Raw genomic sequence first — 19,360 nt, forward strand, 5'->3', positions numbered from 1 at the left:
GTAGGGACCTGGTGCTGGAAAAGGAAGAGATGACTGACATTCTGGTAGTAGTGTATCTTCTGTAGTTTTTCAAAGTCTTAGGGTACTTTCACACTTGCGGCATAGGATACCGTCAGGCAGTTCCGTTGCCGGAACTGCCTGCCGGATCCGGCAATCTGGATTCAAACGGACTGATCTGGATGCGGTATTAATTTTTTTGCATTTAAAGGTCTGCGCATTTTGTGTACGAATAAGCTATATGCTGAAGTTATATCTAAAATGTCATTATCTGGATATCATCGTAGATAAAAGATATATAGAAGTCTCCTTAATTAATTCATTAGCATTTCTATTACTTGGCTTTTCTCTCTAGTTCCCCACCTTCGCTTCCTATTATTCAAAAACATTTGGATGGTGATGAAGCCTTTTGTAAGATACAATCTAAAATATACTGAGAAATCTATAAATGTACAATACTCACCCAGTCTTCATCTAATGCCGCCAGTGATTTAATGGTTAATACTAGTTTGAAGTAAGAAATCATTGGAGGTTCTCATGTAGACTAAACACTAGCAAGCTCCACTGACTCTTCCAGCTTCTTTCTATTCTGGTTCCAGCTTCTCCATGAAGGCTCCTTTATTCATTTCGTTGCCTGGAACCATATCTCCACTGGTAAAACTAAGTGTGCATGTACTTTAAGGCTACGTCTACACGACGACATTAGGGCACAACTACACTGCAACATTTGTAGCACCAATGTCGCGCGACAATTTTTATAATGGCAGTCTATGGTGTCGCACTGCAACATGCTGCGACTGCGACGCAACAGTCGCAGAAAAATCCATCTCGAATGGATTTTCTGCGACTGTTGTGTCGCATCATGTTGCATGTTGCAGTGTGACACCATAGACTGCCATTAAAAAAATTGTTGCGCGACATTAGTGCAACAAAATGTCGCGCGACAAATGTCGTCGTGTAGACGTAGCCTAATAATGGCAAATGCACAGATGTGAAGGTCAATAAAATGAAGGACATAATCCTTGAAATGACCATTAACCAACCGATTTTGATTACAAGGGTTTTGGTATTTCATGAGTAGGTTTTCAATCAAAATCATGAAAATTAACCAAAAAAACTTAACTACAAATAGTATATATATATATATGTGCACCCACGATAACCTGTGAGTCTGTATTGGGAAATCAATTGTTTCCAAGAGATTAAAATGTGATAAATTTACTGCAAAATGTTTCAGACTGAATATCCCCCCTATTGCTTGACTAGACTGATATCAGTTCTAATCAGTTTATAACTGACATTCTCTTTCCCAATTTACTATTTGTCTGAGGGCCCATATTGCACTCCTAAGCTCCGCCCTGTAGCACTTCTATGCTCCACCCTATAATATTGCTAAACTCCTCCCACATCACACTGCTAATATGGTGACCCTTTATGTGCCCCCTACACAGTATAGTACCCCATTATGAACCCTCACATAGTATGATGCTCTCTTACGTGCCCCAAAACAGTATACTTCCCCCTTATGTGCCCCTAACATAATATGGTGCCCCTTAAGTGCCTCAACACAGAATAATGCACCTCTTCTGACATGTCTGTTTTAGTAACTATTTGCATTCTCCGTGTAATTTCAATTCTGGGAGGCAGTTCAATGCAGATGCCGCACAATTTCCGTTGTAGAATCCACGCTGAAACCCGTTACCAAAAATCCAATGTGTGAACATACTCTAAGGGAACGGCACAACGTGGAGCCATAAGAATACAGGCCCCAGAATTGTTCTTACATGGGGAATGCAGCCAGTTAATAAAAAAGTCATGTCAGGAGAGGCAATGAGTCCTCTTTAAGTTTCTTGCCTAATACTAACAGATACAGTATTTTCTTATTTCAGTTTCACTTTCTTCTCAATCTTATGGTTAATGCACACGAATGCAAACCGCAGGTCTCCAATATATGGGCACCGGCCACGTGTGCATCGTATCACAGATGCGAACCCATTCACTTCATTCACTTCAAAGGCTCCGCAATCCGGAAGATACGGAGCTGAGGCACAGAGCGGAAAGCCACAGAAGCACCGTGGAGCACTTCCGTGGCATTTCATTCTGTGCCTCCGCTCTGCAAAAAAATAGAACATGCTCTATTTTAATTCAAGTTGACTAGGTCTGCATCCACCAGCGCAGGCCACACAGACGATGCCCGCACATTGGGATCGCAATGCGCAGTACGGGCAGCACATGTTCGCGTTCATGAGCCCTTAGTCTAATGGTCAAGAAGGTTTTCTACAAGCTCAAGTGTTTGTTGCTTGGACATCTTTGGATCCTTTAGGTTTGGGAAATCACATCAGTGGATCTCCAACCTAGGGAACACCACTCCATGACCCCTAACAATACAGCTGAATAGTGACTGAATATTACCACCATACTGTTACTATAATATAATATTAGCTGTACACCAGTGCTCTGCAGAACTTGTAGGTGATTACAGTGCAGGTATATCCAATGACTAATAGTTGATGTCTCTGATTGGAATTGTTCACTTTTCTCATCTCTTCTATCTGGCCTGAGCCACCATGATGACTTCTTCCAGTCACGACTTGTTTCTGCAACATTTGCAACAGAGACATCTTTGGCGCCTCGCTTTTCCAGTATACCTTTCGCAAACCTACACAAACTTCCCATCTTGCTGATACCCCGTATTTTGTACCTGTTGCTGCCCCATCCACCTTTATTACTGTACCTGCTGTTTGATATAGTGCCCCCAAATATTGTTTTAGTATTTCAGATAAAATGGTGTAATAACTATACAAAAACAATAAAAACCATAGTACTAGGTATATAGTGCCCCCATAAAATGATAGTACTAGATACATAGCACCACATATTGTCCCCCAGTGAACTACAAAATAAAGTTCAACATTTTTACTTTCACATATTACTTTATTATATTATTTATAATAAAAAACTTTAAATTAAAAGTCAGATATAGGACCCATTGGCCCAGAATTCCTGCTAGAGTCTCTTACACTTTTACTTTGTATATAGCACTACAAACAAAAAAATAGCGGTCTCCTCAGTGTCCACAAAGTAATAATGCCCACCACTGTGCCCCTTATGTACTATTCATGCCAAGTTTGCTCTCTAAATAATAATAATAATCCTTTTGTACCCCCTTGTGCCCCCTTTCTACCCCTAGACAGTAATAATGCCCCCTGTATGCACTTTGAGGTAATATTCCCCCATGACTGCTCCCTAAAAATAGTAATGCCAGCTGTGTACCCTCTATAAATAGTAATTCTGCTCCCTTAGGGCAGGGAGGCAATGTTTCCCTGCTCTACCACAAGGACTCTGATGCACTTGAGAGTGGTGCTAACCTGGGCCACTCTATCCCTGGTGGTCCCCACAATACAAATCGGCCCAGGACCACCACATCCTACTCCCCGCTAGCTATGCCTCTACATTAGATCTTTATTTTCTATACTCCTCAGTGTCAAGATGACTGCTCGCTCAATTGCTTGTCGAAGAACAACAATGATAAAAATAGTAGTGAGATTTGGGTGGTAGATGATCAGCCCCATCCAATGTCTAAGCTGTAGGGATGTCTCTGACCAGCTAAAGATTTATAATATACTGTATAAAACTTATATGGAGACATTTTTCCTTGGCCTAGAACTGTACATAACAAGCAGAAACCTACTGTGAGCGATTGTATATTACCGTTCACAAATGATCCTCAGCAGTTACGTCAATCCGGGAGAAAGTTACACAAAAGGATCTGCAGATCTCAGCTACTGAGCTGTAATTCCTGTGCGGCAGAGCTCACCCAAGAACGCTGAGCGGAATCCTAGAATTCAGCAAGATTCCACCTTCCTCTGCCATATTGTGCTTTTCATACATTTTTTTTCGCTAGCATATTTTGCTACTTGCAGACCTAAATATAGCTTGGTGAATGAAAACGCCTGCTGGTTTATGACCCAGGTCTATTTTCTAATCTACTGGAATTTATTTCTTTTTCTATTCATAGGTGAAACACATAGACTCGCATATGGGGCGAATCATACACAATGTTTTATGGAGCGAGAACGTCAAATATAATAAATAACTTCAAATTATAGAAGTCAGATACAGAACCATTGGTCCAGAATTCCTGCTAGACTCTTTCACACACAGTTTTGTCCCTGGCGGGTTTTACAATAAAGTTTGGCTTGACTATATAGTATTCTTTGAGACATTTTTACCTATATAGTGTGTTTTACATCCTAGAGGTTTTTTTTTTGTTGTTGTTGTTTTTTTTAGATTAAATGGATTTTCTGAGAGTTTAATATTGATGGCCTATCTTCAGGATAGGTCACCAATATCACATTGGTGGTGGTCCAACTCCTGGCCTTCTCACAGCTTGCCAAGCACAGCGCCATACCTTGGGGTACTACAAATTGTTTAATTTTATGTATTGTGTATTTTACTGTTTGCGTCTGGTCGTAGCTACCGGCCAGGAAAGGATGACAAAGGTTGGCAGGAGCCGGGTTAACCACCCCGTTCCTCCCCTCTTCCCTCTTAGTAAGAGTGGGCTGGTCCTGCTCCCTGCCAAGAGGGGGAGTTTCTGTCCAGAGACAAAGAGAAGAAGCAACCTGCAAAGCTCCTGCTCCTGTTACCAAATTCGCCAGAGAGAGCTACTCCAATTGTCCTCAAGTAAAGCTTTGATATTCCAGACAGCAGCGTGAACTGCTACATCAGCATCTACACACACTGCTTTAAGGTGAGAGACTACAGCTAAGCCACCCGTCACCAAACTACTTCTAGGCCAGTAAATACTAGAATTGCTACCAAACAACTTGCCTCCAAATTTCTTGCTTGTGTCAGAGAAGAACTGTGCTAAAAGCCTGCTGCTGCTGCTGTATGTATTTCAAGTTCTACTTTGCACTTAGTAAAAAAGATTTTATGTTTAACTCTGGCCTCCTTCTTCAGTACTGTAATTCCACTCACCAATCCCCAGGGAGCAACGGCCTGAGGGAGTGACACCATGATACAACACTTCATCAGGGCCACTACCACTCCTATCCTCTACCTCAGCACAGGACCTTTAACTTAAATGGAACTAAACTGCACCTAGGCCATGCGACCAATGAATATGACATTACTGGAGCACCGAGGCCTCTTCAAACAGCTGAACGTGCGGGTTCCGGGAGTCAGACCCCCACAGATCAGATATTGATGACATATTCTGATGACCTATGCGGTCCAACAGAACTCTATAGCCTCCATGCACTCCAATTCAGGCTGTATGCATGCTGAGCTTGAGGTTTAGGTGTTCAATCGACTTGCAGCATTAAGTAAATGCTAAACCTCCAAAAAATGTATACACAAGACCACACATAAAAGTACAAAGATATATATATGGTGGTGGGTGCTCGCAGAGGACTTCAGTCGCAGAATATATAGAGATAATCCACGGCACACCAATGTCTTTTGCTTTGCAAATTTATTATTGGTACAAAAATATTCACAAATTTTGTCAATATATGACTGGTCGCGCCATCATAGTAATATTAGCATAAATCACATATCTTTGTAGGCCGTAATGTGTCACAACGTTTCGGTCCTGTCAAAGACCTTTCTCAAGGGATCATGGCCGGGTAGCAAACGGCTTGATGCAGGCGCCTTTGGATTTGGAGTCACACTCAAAATTAAAGTGGAAAAACACACTGCAGGCTGATCCAACTTTGATGTAATGTCCTTAAAACAAGTCAAAATGAGGCTCAGTAGTGAGTGTGGCCTCCACATGCCTGTATGACCTCCCTACAACGACTGTGCATGCTCCTGATGAGGTGGCCAGCCACATGAGGTCTAGCATTGTCTTGCATTAGGAGGAACCCAGGGCCAACCGCACCAGCATATGGTCTCACAAGGGGTCTGAGGATCTCATCTCGGTACCTAATGGCAGTCAGGCTACCTCTGGCGAGCACATGGAGGGCTGTGCGGCCCTCCAAAGAAATGCCACCCCACACCATTACTGACCCAATGCCAAACCGGTCATGCTGGAGGATGTTGCAGGCAGCAGAACGTTCTCCACGGCGTCTCAAGACTCTGTCACGTCTGTCACATGTGCTCAGTGTGAACCTGCTTTCATCTGTGAAGAGCACAGGGCGCCAGTGGCGAATTTGCCAATCTTGGTGTTCTCTGGCAAATGCCAAATGTCCTGCACGGTGTTGGGCTGTAAGCACAACCCCCACCTGTGGACGTCGGGCCCTCATATCACCCTCATGGAGTCTGTTTCTGACCGTTTGAGCAGACACATGCACATTTGTGGCCTGCTGGAGGTCATTTTGCAGGGCTCTGGCAGTGCTCCTCCTGTTCCTCCTTGCACAAAGGCGGAGGTAGCGGTCCTGCTGCTGGGTTGTTGCCCTCCTACGGCCTCCTCCACGTCTCCTGATGTACTGGCCCTGGTACCTGGTCTCCTGGTAGCGCCTCCATGCTCTGGACACTACGCTGACAGACACAGCAAACCTTCTTGCCACAGCTCGCATTGATGTGCCATCCTGGATAAACTGCACTACCTGAGCCACTTGTGTGGGTTGTAGACTCCGTCTCATGCTACCACTAGCGTGAAAGCACCGCCAGCATTCAAAAGTGACCAAAACATCAGCCAGGAAGCATAGGAACTGAGAAGTTGTCTGTGGTCACCACCTGCAGAACCATTCCTTTATTGGGGGTGTCTTGCTAATTGCCTATAATTTCCACCTGTTGTCTATCCCATTTGCACAACAGCATGTGAAATTGATTGTCACTCAGTGTTGCTTCCTAAGTGGACAGTTTGATTTCACAGAAGTGTGATTGACTTGGAGTTACATTGTGTTGTTTAAGTGTTCCCTTTATTTTTTTGAGCAGTGTATCTATCTATCAGAGACCATCACAAAACGTTACAGAAAGTACTGGAATTTAGAAAGAAGGCCCCCCCTAAAATGGAGATATAATAATCTTAGGTGCAGGCGATGGAGCCGCACATATATCAATAATTGTAAAAAAAAATAATGAATGGAGCAACACCCCTATATGTCTGGTATGATCTCCCAATTCGTTAGTAGTCCAATCATATGCAAATACTAGTACAAGTGTACAAAAAGTATAATAAATGTGGATAAAATTAATTGTATTGCCCCCTGGAAGTAGCGCACCAGCGAAACGTATGTTGGGGCCAGGCCTTCTCCCAAAGGGGTTAGTTACCTTGCCTACATGACATCAATTGTTTGGTCTGCATTTTCTCTGTAATGGGCTATCTTTTGTGATTTATATTTATCTTTATGTGTACTCAGCAATACAATAGCCCTTGTAGGCTTTGTATGTATGATAGTAATGATTGTTAACATTCCCTGATTTTGGCTGCTTGATCTCCTTGACTTTTTGCCACTCCATATCATTGGCATTGTTCATTTGATGTTGGTTTAGCAATTATACACTGTGTGGCATATATTCTTGAGTTAGGATTAATTTTATCCACAATTATTATACTTTTTGCATATGATTGGACTGCTAACGAATTGGGAGATCATACCAGACATATAGGAGTGTTTCTCCATTCGTTTACTTTTATACAATTATTGATATACACTCACCTACAGAATTATTAGGAACACCTGTTCTATTTCTCATTAATGCAATTATCTAGTCAACCAATCACATGGCAGTTGCTTCAATGCATTTAGGGGGGTGGTCCTGGTCAAGACAATCTCCTGAACTCCAAACTGAATGTCAGAATGGGAAAGAAAGGTGATTTAAGCAATTTTGAGCGTGGCATGGTTGTTGGTGCCAGACGGGCCGGTCTGAGTATTTCACAATCTGCTCAGTTACTGGTATTTTCACGCACAACCATTTCTAGGGTTTACAAAGAATGGTGTGAAAAGGGAAAAACATCCAGTATGCGGCAGTCCTGTGGGCAAAAATGCCTTGTGGATGCTAGAGGTCAGAGGAGAATGGGCCGACTGATTCAAGCTGATAGAAGAGCAACGTTGACTGAAATAACCACTCGTTACAACCGAGGTATGCAGCAAAGCATTTGTGAAGCCACAACACGCACAACCTTGAGGCGGATGGGCTACAACAGCAGAAGACCCCACCGGGTACCACTCATCTCCATTACAAATAGGAAAAAGAGGCTACAATTTGCACGAGCTCACCAACATTGGACTGTTGAAGACTGGAAAAATGTTGCCTGGTCTGATGAGTCTCGATTTCTGTTGAGACATTCAAATGGTAGAGTCCGAATTTGGCATAAACAGAATGAGAACATGTATCCATCCTCTGATGGCTACTTCCAGCAGGATAATGCACCATGTCACAAAGCTCGAATCCTTTCAAATTGGTTTCTTGAACATGACAATGAGTTCACTGTACTAAAATGGCCCCCACAGTCACCAGATCTCAACCCAATAGAGCATCTTTGGGATGTGGTGGAACGGGAGCTTCGTGCCCTGGATGTGCATCCCTCAAATCTCCATCAACTGCAAGATGCTATCCTATCAATATGGGCCAACATTTCTAAAGAATGCTATCAGCACCTTGTTGAATCAATGCCACGTAGAATTAAGGCAGTTCTGAAGGCAAAAGGGGGTCCAACACTGTATTAGTATGGTGTTCCTAATAATTCTTTAGGTGAGTTTATGTGCGGATCCATCGTCTGCACCTAAGATTATTATATCTCCATTTTATGGGGGCCTTCTTCCTACATTCCAGTACTTTCTGTAACATTTTGTGATTGTCTCTGATATATATATAGTCAATAAAGATGCGATGTTTGTACTTTTATGTGTGGTCTTGTGTATATGTTTTTTGGAGGTTTGGATATAATCCCACACATGCTGTAATAATGTGGTTATTTGTGGATATTAAATAAATGCTGTAAATATAGCATTACTGTGCCTAATAAAATCAGTGGACTGTCCATGTAATACATGCACATGCAGAGAGAGAGCGAGACACTCTTTGTATCCGCTCTCTACTCTGGCTAGTTCATGGAGCTCCTGAATAACTCCACTATATTAAAAAGGTTATCCCACAAGCAGCATTTATCGCCAATACACAGGATAGCTGATAAATGTTGAACAGCTCAGTGTCCAACTTCTGGGATCAGGCAGTCCTGAGAATGGAAGTCCCATATCTCCTACCCATAGAAATGAGCAGAGGTGTGGACCAACATACACACTAGGACTCCATTCAGAAATCGACATGCAATACAGCATGTCCAGGGCAGGAGAGCAAAAGTGGTCGTAGTTATTACCCACTCTGATGCTCCCCTGGGCTGGGCAGTGATGGGAAGAGTGCAACTTTCTTTCCTTTGGGACACACCATGGTCTTGGGGTTCTCCTGCCTGATGATGGTTTGGGGTGCTCTTGATGGTAAGGAATTGTGAGGTGCAAGGCAGGGTGGATGCAATGATGAGACAGTTTTTCAGTAGAACAGTTCTCTACTGAAGAAGTAAGTTCAGGTACAATAGTCCCAGTTCTCAGCATGCATAGACTGGCACACAGACTAATTTGTACAGGTTGCTGTACTCACAGTTATACTGTCCTCCATAGGATGTAGTATTCCTCTTACAGCTGGCCAGGCTGTTTTCTAATGCATGTCCAGGTACCATACGACTAAAATACTAAAATCTCGTGAACAAGTTTGCTGTAGAGACTGTAAAGTCCTTTCAGACAGCTTATCTCCACAGAGATTCTGCAAGCACCTCCTATTGACACTGGAATGCCTTTGAGATATATCTGTTGTTCTTTTCTCTTGGCTTCTCTCTGGCTGTGCCTGAATTCTAACCACTCTCTATGAGGAGGGTGGCAAGAGCTCCACCTAGTGATGGCAGTGAACGGCAAATTAGCACCTTATGCACCAAAAACACATTTAAGGGGTTGTGCAGGCATGACCTGTCCTCAGCATATGTCATCAATATCTGATTGGTGGGGGTCCGACACTAGGCACCCCCGCTAATTATTTGAAGAGGAGGTCACGCTGCTTCCTCTTCATTGCACTGCAGTAGTGGGATATTGCACCAACAGCGATCCGACAATTATAGTTAATTCTGTGGATAGATCATAGATGTTGTTCATGGGAAAAACCCTTTAAATCCTAAATAAAGTATTAGAAAATGAGTAAATGACATCCCCTTTAACAGATGAAAAATATTCTAAATATTTCAAAATAACTTATTTGTACATTTTGGAAATACAAGTTCAGTAACTATTTACTTACTGGAATTAATACAATTAGTATTAGGATACTTTTACACTTAATTTTTAATGTTTCTTAAAAAAAAAATTCTTCATTAAAAATGTCAGTTCCAGAAGGTCTGGAGGGAAATATGAAATGCAAGTGTTTTTTTGCTCCTAGGTAGATTTTCCCAAAACTCAGCATGCTGGACCTCTTGACGTTTTTTTTAGGTATTTTGCCAACACATTCTCTATAGGGGAAAACCACCATCAGGAAAAGGCTAGAGGTAAGATATATCAGTATCAATGTGCCTGGAAAGTGAATTTGTGGCCTATACTTGCTGCACCAAATATATTACATCTGTGCTATGACATGCTAAGTTTTCAGCCATATTTTTGTAGACTTATTTTGCGCCTTGTTTTGATACAGTCTCAGACAGTTTTTGGGCACAAGCCATACCAGCTCCAAGGTGGTATAAAAAGTGGTGTAAAATTTTATAGAAATGAAATCCCTATGGTGCATTGTGTCGTATCTTTCTTTCACTAATTTCTAAAACGACATCACACCTTTAAGAATCCAAATCATAAATTTCGCACAAACTACAAATGCTGCAGGTACAATATACTGGTTCAGAATAAACCTATCTTAACATATCTGCCCCACGGTGTGTGCAAAAAGTGTCAGAAAAAAAGGGCTCAAAGGCAGAAGCAAAATAAGGCAGGTGCCAAGAAATCCTACTTAGGCCTCATGCACACGACAGTTGTTTTTCTCGGGCTCCATTCCGTTTTTTTTGCGGATAGGATGGGGACCCATTCATTTCAATGGGTCAGCAAAAAAATGCTGATAGTTTATCCGTTTGTGTTCCGCGTCCGTTGTCCGTGTTTCCTTTCAGCAAAAAAAATAGTGCATGTCCTACTTTTTTCACATTTGCGGACAAGGATAGGCATTTATTACAAGGGCTCTGTGGAAAAAAAACGGATCCTCCAAAAAAACGGATGCCGCATCCGTTTTTTTTAGCGGACGCACAATTTGCGGACGCAAAAACAACTGTCGTGTGCGCTAAATTCATGTGTGCAAGGACCCTTTTCGCTTTGCTCAGTATCTGTGGATATCACACTACAGCTACAGGATGGAATTTCACACTGTTGGCACAAACGCATTTATGTTTATAACAACCACTCATAGGAAATTCTTTCCAGAATCTGTTCTCTTCTGTCCACGCTAATACCTACCTGGAAATCCTACGTCCCCTTAGGGGGCATCACACGACCGTATGTATTTTGCAGTCCGCAAAACATGGATCTGCCAAAAATACGTTTCATGTCATTGTGACATGGGTGTTGCATCCATTTTTTTGGGCAGACTCATTGTAACATTGCCTATTCTTGTCTGCAAGAAAAGGACGCGTTCTGTCTTTTTTGTGGGGCTGCGGAACGGACATACGGGTGTGGACAGCATACATCCGCTGGCCTTATTTTATTTTAAATGTGATCCCCAAAAATGCGGATCGGAGGTGGAGCAAAAATATGGTCCTGTAAATAGGGCCTTATGCTGTGATTGCCATCATCTGCTAGGTAAAGAGTGTGGCACATTTACTAGTGTCTGCACCTGTTTTGTGTGTAAAAAAATGCTGTTGTAGACCATCTTATTTTTATAGTCACATTTACTACTGAAAATGCGCCTGTTTTGGAGGGGTTTGCGCCTCATTTGCCTATTTTGTTTTTTTTTTAAGCTAAATTAGTTTTCTAACTTTTGCGTCTTTTAAAAAAAAAATCTATTTATGTATGTGCACCTTTTTTTGCGTCTGATTTAGTTGCACAAGCAGTCTAATTTCTATACTATTCCAGGGCTGGCATACTTTTCTTCGTCAATTTTGAGTGGGGAGTTGCTCCACGTTTTGCTTATTTTCATGGATTCGACTATTAACCTGTCGAACTGAAAAAGAACCACCAGAGATCAGACTAAAAGGCTAGTCTAATTCATGAAGTTTTGTGGGACTTTTTATAAATGCTCGGCAAAAGACCAACAGATGACCCAAATAGGCCTGTCTAATTTTACAACAAAAAACAAGCGAGCTTGATAAATGTGCCCCATTGACGCCTACCTCATCAAGGTACATCCACCTAACATCATGGGCACTCCAGCCACCACCAGACAAGAACTCCGAAAAAGTCCAAGGTCTGCCCCGAAAGAATAAAAAGGGTATGCTCTCCACTGGCTGCATGCGTGGGTCAGGGACCACTAGAGAGAGGGGATTAGCCACCGTAGGGGACTACAACTGGCCTCATGGCTGCTGCCACCACTCTCATCCTCTCCAACACTCCACCACCATGCCTCACCTGGTGCCAACGCCAGAATTCTGCCATATGAACGGGCCCTAGGGGTACAGCCCTCAAATCAAATCAATCAGTGGATCATAAAAGCAGAGAAAGTATAAAGGACAGATACGACCTCTCTTTTTTTTTTTGAGTTCTCTCCTGGTACTAGCTTCCAAAACTGCATCAGGAAACCTGACCATGTGACCGTACTTTTAGAAAATTGGAAAAATGTAGATAGCATGTATAAAGTATTACGGTAACACACCCATTACCCGGCAGTGAAAAGGTTATTAGCTAATAATAGTATGATGACCTCTACTTCTGGTGTCTGGAGAGATAGAGTAAGTCAATAAAGCTGAAGGCTGGCTTGGAAGGTAATTGAAGGAGAAAGGAAAGGTTTCCTTGTATCAGACTGGAAAGTTTCATGGCTGAACATCTGGTCTGGGATTTTCGATGTCTTTCTCTGTCAGGGTAGGAATAGCTGGCGTAGTAAGGGGGGTTACAGAGGAGGCAGGGGGAGGGAGCAGGAGCACTGGCGAGAAAGTGTCAGTAGGAGATGCAGTGTGGAGAACCTCTGTAGTAGAACAATGTATCTGGGCTTTGAAGAAGTGCTGAGAGCACAAGGCACTGCAGGGCACACCGGCTTGTTGGTGTATCACACCTCCTCCTGGGACTTTCATTTCATTATCTAGCCGCTGCATTCCCAAGTAAAGTGCAGTAATGCTGTGGGATTTACAATGACATCCAAGAGGAGATCAGCCAAATTTCTGCTCAGAAGGTCTCTGAGTGAGCAATTAAAGGAATCCACCACCAAAGCTTGGGACCTGCTGTGGAAAAACATCCGGGAAAAGCGCCTGGCAGGTCAGTCTGTCCCTGAATCCAGACACAATGCAGTAAAATGGCACTGGCCCTGGTGAAATGACACTGGCTCTTTTTTTTTTTAGGGATTTTTTTTTTTTTTTAAACAATGACTTGACACTTCGGTTTTTTGCAGTCTCTGGATGTAATAGTGTCTGCATGCTGACAAGGTGGCTGCATAGAGGAAGGGCTGTCATTGCAGACCAGGGCGGTTTGTGTGTCCTATGCAGTGTCCTTGCAGCATTTCTTTGTAGCTTCCAGAGTGCAGATGATCAAAGCGGATAAAGTTACATTGTAACAATTCACAATGACATGAATAGGGAGTTCGGTGGGTTGTGTAATAGAAGAAGGGTCCCTGCTACTTTGTATCCAGCTGCCGGTACATCATCTATGCAGTGACCGTCACATGACACATTTACATTGCAGATCGGTATTGAACACGTTACATGTGATGTCTGTCTTTCTAGATGTGCTGCCCATAGATCACCTGTGCATTTAGTGTTACTACTTTAGTTATTAGCTGCATTTAAATCTTGAAGACTTTATAGTATGTCCTTAAAGGAGGGGGGGGGGGGTCTTCTGCCATAAGTCTACACTTTTGATATTGTCGAATTTTATGTGCAAGAAAAAAAAGGAGTACCTCCTGTATGCCAAATTGGCACGCTCTTTAACACTTTTTTTCACGCCCACCTCTACAGGTATTTTATCGATGTGTGATTATTGGCGTCTATTTGCTTCAACTATGGAGTGGCATGGGGAAATTAAGCAAAGTGTGCCTAGCAAAGTGTGCCAAACTCCTGTTATGCCACATGCACCTTTTTGATACATTTGCTCAATTTTGTGAAAGTTTTGCTAAATCCTAAATTCATTCATTCTGCACTAATGATAGATCACACCGGTTATGATGTATGTGCCCTAAGCTCATGTACTGTATTCCGTCCACGTGTCCTTGTACAGTTGCATAGCGCATAGACAGAATTTGCTAGCTGTCCTTTAAAGGGATGAGATGATAAATGATCTTTGTGGTATAACGCCTTTAATTTTCACCCAGATTTTAGGAGAGGTCAGTGATTTTTATCTGAAATCAGTGCTCTACCCAATCCAAGGATTCATGAGTTAGGTCACTTTCACAGTCAGTGAAACGGCGCTATCCTATTTTTGGCGTAAAATAAAAACTGCAAGGGCCTTTTTTTGCAACTTTTCAATATTTTGTCGCACAGCCATTTTTGCACCGAGTTCGACATTTGGCAAAGTTGAGGGAGTGGCGGTGCGTGCCAGGGGCAGGGACCGCGGCCCAAACATGTACTCCTGAAAACCCGTGTATGTTGGCAAAAAATTACTCCGCTCAGAATTAAGTCCTGGGCCACGGACTGCTCCAGCAGTGCATCCTCCGGCAGCGCAGACGAATACTGGCGTAAAAAGCTGGTCTTTGTAAATGCCCCTTAGTGTTTGGTCAGTGTATGATCAGTTATTTCCATCAGTGATTTTGAGGATCTAATGGAGGTGGACATGCATGGATGTCTGTTGTTGCATTCAAAGGAGGGAACATGGGCCCCCATTCTCCTGATTGACAGGGGCCCCAGCAGTCAGACACTTATCCCGTATCCTGTGGATGGTGGATAAGTTATTGTAATGGGACAAACTCATTTAAAGGGCATCTGTCAGCAGATTTGTAACTGTGAAACTGGCTGACCTGTTACATGTGCACTTAGCAGCTAAAGGCATCTGTGTTGGTCCCATGTTGATATGATCCCCCCATTGCTGAGAAAAATAATGTTTTATTATATGCAAATGAGCCTCTAGGAGCAATGGGGGCGTTTCCATTGCACCTAGAGGCTCTGCTCTCTGCGACTGCCACGCCCTATGCATGTTGATTGACAGGACCAGGCAATGAAAATGTCCTCACTCCTTGGTCATGTCAATCAAAGTACAGAGGACCCAGAGCCTCTAGGTGTAATGACAACGCCCCCGTTGCTCCTACAGACTCATTTGCATGTATTAAAACATTTTTCTCAGCAGTGCGGGCACATATGAACATGGGACCAACACAGATGCCTTCAGCTGCCAAGTGCACATGTAACAGGTCAGCCAGCCATTGGACAACTTTCTTAAAATCCAGTACAACCCCTTTAATAAAGCTTGTGCCTGAACTCTTAAATTGATGCTAGAGTGCATCTGTTTGTATCAGTCGTCATCGGTCCCATCATGACTATTTTACAGGATCTGTCCGTATTTCTTTATCACTAAAGTCAATGGAAGGAGCAGTCAAACTGATGGCAATTTGTGCAGAGCCAATAAACCTACAAAAGTCTGTACCACAGCAGAGAGTAGTCACACAGAGACTACAGGGCTGCTCATCAGTCCCTCTACTTTCTATTATGCAATAAGGCAAAGGTCTGCATAGTGACATATGGTCACAGGATAGTCATGGTAAAATTGTCGGGTGACTATGGCACAATCTTAATGTTTTCATATGAGAAAAAAGGTCACCTTGTGACTATCTTACACGGGAATCTTGCAAATCATGTGAAACAAAGTGACATTGCATATCCATTACCTACTGCAGGTACCATTAAGGGTTCATGCACACGAACATGTGCCACCCGAGCCGTGCATTGGGGACCCATTCAAGACCTATGCATCTTGAATGGGTCCGCGATCCGTCCGCACTGCAAAAAAAGTAGAGCATGTTCTATTTTTTAGCAGTGCAGAGTCATGGACTGAAATGCCACGGAAGAGTAGTGCTTCTGCGGCCTTCCGCTCTGTGCCTCTACTCCGTATCTTCCAGATTGCGGACCCGTTCAAGATGTGTGTGGGCCACATCGCGGGCGGCTCACGTTCGTGTACATGAGCCCTAAAAAGCATATTTTTCACATTGATGGTGCTAAAGGTTTTCGCAGACCCATAGACTTCAGTGGGCATGTTTGGTCCAAAGTAGTGCACGTGGTTGTTCACACGGTTGCTATTTTGCTTTTTGGAGACCCCTGTATCCATGGCCTGTGGTGCACGTGAGTGGTCCTACTCAGAGAATCAGAATCAGAGAATCAGAATCAGCTTTATTCGCCAAACACGACACAGTCGATCGTGCTCGGAATTGGGTTAGGCACAGGTACAGGCATAGTACTGGGGGGGGGGGGTAGGGTTTTGCAATGGGCACATCAGGGGCGAGGGATTATGGGCGGGAGATGGGGCGTGGTGAGTTCAGCAGTCTGACGGCCATTAGGAAGAAAGTGTTCAGCCTCCTCGATGTCCTTGCAGGGATGGCCTGATACCTGCGGCCGGACTTTAGACGTCTGAAGAGATGATGGCCCGGATGGGAGTGGTCATTGGATATTTTCAGAGCCCTGGAGCGCAGTCTGTTGGAGAAGATAGAGTCAAGGGGTGGTAGTGGCAGTCGAGTAGTTCTCTCCGCCGAGCTGATGACTCTTTGTAGTTTGCGCTTGTCACTGGCTGATGAGCCAGCATACCAAACCAGAAGAGACAAGCACAGTACCGACTCGATGGTACAGGAGTAGAAGGACTTCAGTAGGTCCTGAGCCATGCCGAACTTCCTCAGTTGTCGAAGGAAGTAGAGCCGCTGGTGAGCCTTCTTTATGATGGATGAGATGTTGGGACGCCAGGATAGGTCCTCAGAGATTGTCATGCCTAGGAGGCGGGCATTGGGTACCCTTGCGACTTCAGATCCGAAAATGTGGGTCGGGGGGGGAACTACCCTTCTCTTCCTGAAGTCGATGACCAGCTCGACCGTCTTTGTGGTGTTTAGGACCAAATTGTGCGCGCCACACCAGTTGCTGACCCTGACGATTTCCTTACGGTAGGCCTGCTCGTCGCTAATCAGGCCCACGAGTGTGGTGTCATCTGCGAACTTGATGACTTTAACTGAGGCCTCCTCCGATCTGCACTCGTTCGTATACAGAGAGAACAGGAACGGCGATAGTACACATCCCTGAGGGGCGCCAGTGTTGGTAAACCCTCGGTTGGGAGGTCAGATTGCCTAATCTGAAGACCTGGGACCTGTTAGTGAGAAAGTCCATGATCCAATGTCGTAGTGTTGGATGGACATCAAGCGCCGTGAGGTTCCTCTGCAGGATACTGGGGGAGATAGTATTAAAAGCCGAGCTGAAGTCTAGAAGTAGGATTCTCGCGTATGTGTTGGGTTTGTCGAGGTGTTCAGTGACGTATTCTAGACACATGTTAATTGCATCGTCAGTGCATCTGTTTGCCCTGTAGGCGAATTGCAGAGGGTCCAGCTGGTCGAGAGTGGCGGGCTTCAGGATGGAGAGGACCACCTTCTCTAGGGTCTTCATGACCACCGAAGTCAGAGCCACGGGCCGGAAGTTGTTTAGATCAGAAACGCCCTGTTTCTTCGGCACAGGGATGATAGTTGAGTTCTTAAAGCAGGCCGGGGACATGTCCCTCCTTGAGGGATCTGTCAAAGATTGGGGTGAGGGCCGGGGCCAGTTGGACTGAGCAATATTTCAGGCACGCAAGGGTGACACCATCGGGCCCGGGGGCTTTCCTCGCATTTAGCTTGGACAGCAGGGTGCGAACCGTAGTCACATTCACTGTAGGGGGGTCAGCGAAGTCAGCGAACGGGCAAGATAATGTGGCAGCAGGGACTGGGGTGCCCACTCTAGGGGGCATTGTCCGAGTTACATCACCCTCAGTCGAGGTCTCGAATCTGCAGTAGAACCTGCCCAGCTCCTCTGCCAGTGCCTGACAAGGGGTAGTGAGCGCCAGGGGGGGGGGGTTATAGTTAGTCGCGGACCTAAGGCCCTTCCAGGCCCCCTCCGATTGTTCGAGCGTAGAGAATGGTGGATGCATTCCGCGTATGCCCGTTTCGCCGCACGCAGTTTCCGATTAAGTTTTTGGCCAGTCTGTACTCTAATTGATTACCGGATTTATGCGCGGTTTCCTTGCGCCTGCGTAGTTGTTTGAGCTTGTTCGTGAACCACGGTTTGTCATTTGGGTAAATCGTGTATGATCTTGAGGGGACGCAGAGTATTCGCAGAAACTGATGTACGAGGAGACGACATCCGCCCAGGTGTCCAGGTCATTCTCTTCTAGGGCTCCCCAGTCTGTGCAGTCAAAACAGGCCTGTAGTTGTAGCTTGGCCTCCTCGGACCACACTCTAGAAGTTCTACGGATCGGTTTCGATGACTCTAGGCAACGCCTGTAGGAGGGGACCAGATGGACAAGGCAGTGGTCGGATGAGCCTAATGCGGCTCATCCGTTGAACAGTGAGCCAGGGTGCGATGGTATCGCTGAGGGCCTGTAGGGCATTAACGGTGTCAGCGTCGGGGGGGATGTAAACACCCACCAGCACGTACGAAGAGAACTCCCTAGGCGAGTAGGCCGGCCTGCAGTTGATGAGGAGCGCCTCAAGGTTCGCAGTGCACATCCGTTCTAAGAGGGAGACATTAGGGCACCAGGTAGCACTGATGTAGAAGCAGATGCTGCCGCCTTTGGACTTCCCTGAAAGGAATGGTCCACGGTCCGCATGAACAATGTTAAATCCATGGAGGTGGAGAGCGTTGTCCGGGATGTCATCATGCAGCCATGTTTCCGTGAGGTAGATGATCGGGGTGTGCTCGCCGTGACCATACTTGCGGACTATCAGACAGAGTTCGTCCAACTTGTTGGGGAGGGATCGGACGTTCGCAAGGAGAATTGAGGGACCTCAGACCTTTCCTCCTTAGTCTGACGAGAACACCGGCGCGGCGACCTCTAGGCCGTCTGTAAGCATGGGCTGTCGGCGTGGCTTCGGAGATCATTGCTGCATGGCTCCAGACCTCGTCGAACAGCAGCTTGCCTTCCAGGAGGGAGGTGCCGCACGGCTCCCAGTGGGTGGGATCCCGCGAGGTGCCGCACGTCTCCCAGCGGGTGAGATCCGATCTGGAGAGGGGGGGGGGGCCTTTAGGACAGCGCAGGAAGCATCCATTGCAATTCTCCCAGGAGACGCCGTTGTACCCTGATGAGAGAAGTCAGGGGAGCGTGGA

The 19,360-nt window shown here is 44.9% G+C and overlaps 1 protein-coding gene across 2 annotated transcripts in view; it reads left to right on the top strand.

Annotated features, from left to right (window-relative positions):
* The window catches only part of STARD13 (StAR related lipid transfer domain containing 13), a 285,728-nt gene that overhangs the window by 70,522 nt on the left and 195,846 nt on the right, over nt 1–19,360 (top strand). Inside the window, exon 1 of one of the 2 annotated variants that reach the window (XM_040426133.1) lies at nt 13,040–13,364. The exons of the other annotated variant lie outside the window; for it this stretch is intronic. Within the exon in view, the coding sequence (XP_040282067.1) occupies nt 13,241–13,364 (124 nt within the window). The 5' untranslated portion in view covers nt 13,040–13,240. Of the gene's footprint in view, nt 1–13,039; nt 13,365–19,360 lie in introns of those variants that run through there. 2 annotated transcript variants of the gene reach the window in all.

Source organism: Bufo bufo, chromosome 3 (genome assembly GCF_905171765.1).
Source record: "Bufo bufo chromosome 3, aBufBuf1.1, whole genome shotgun sequence".
In the NCBI taxonomy this organism is placed as follows: domain Eukaryota; kingdom Metazoa; phylum Chordata; class Amphibia; order Anura; family Bufonidae; genus Bufo; species Bufo bufo.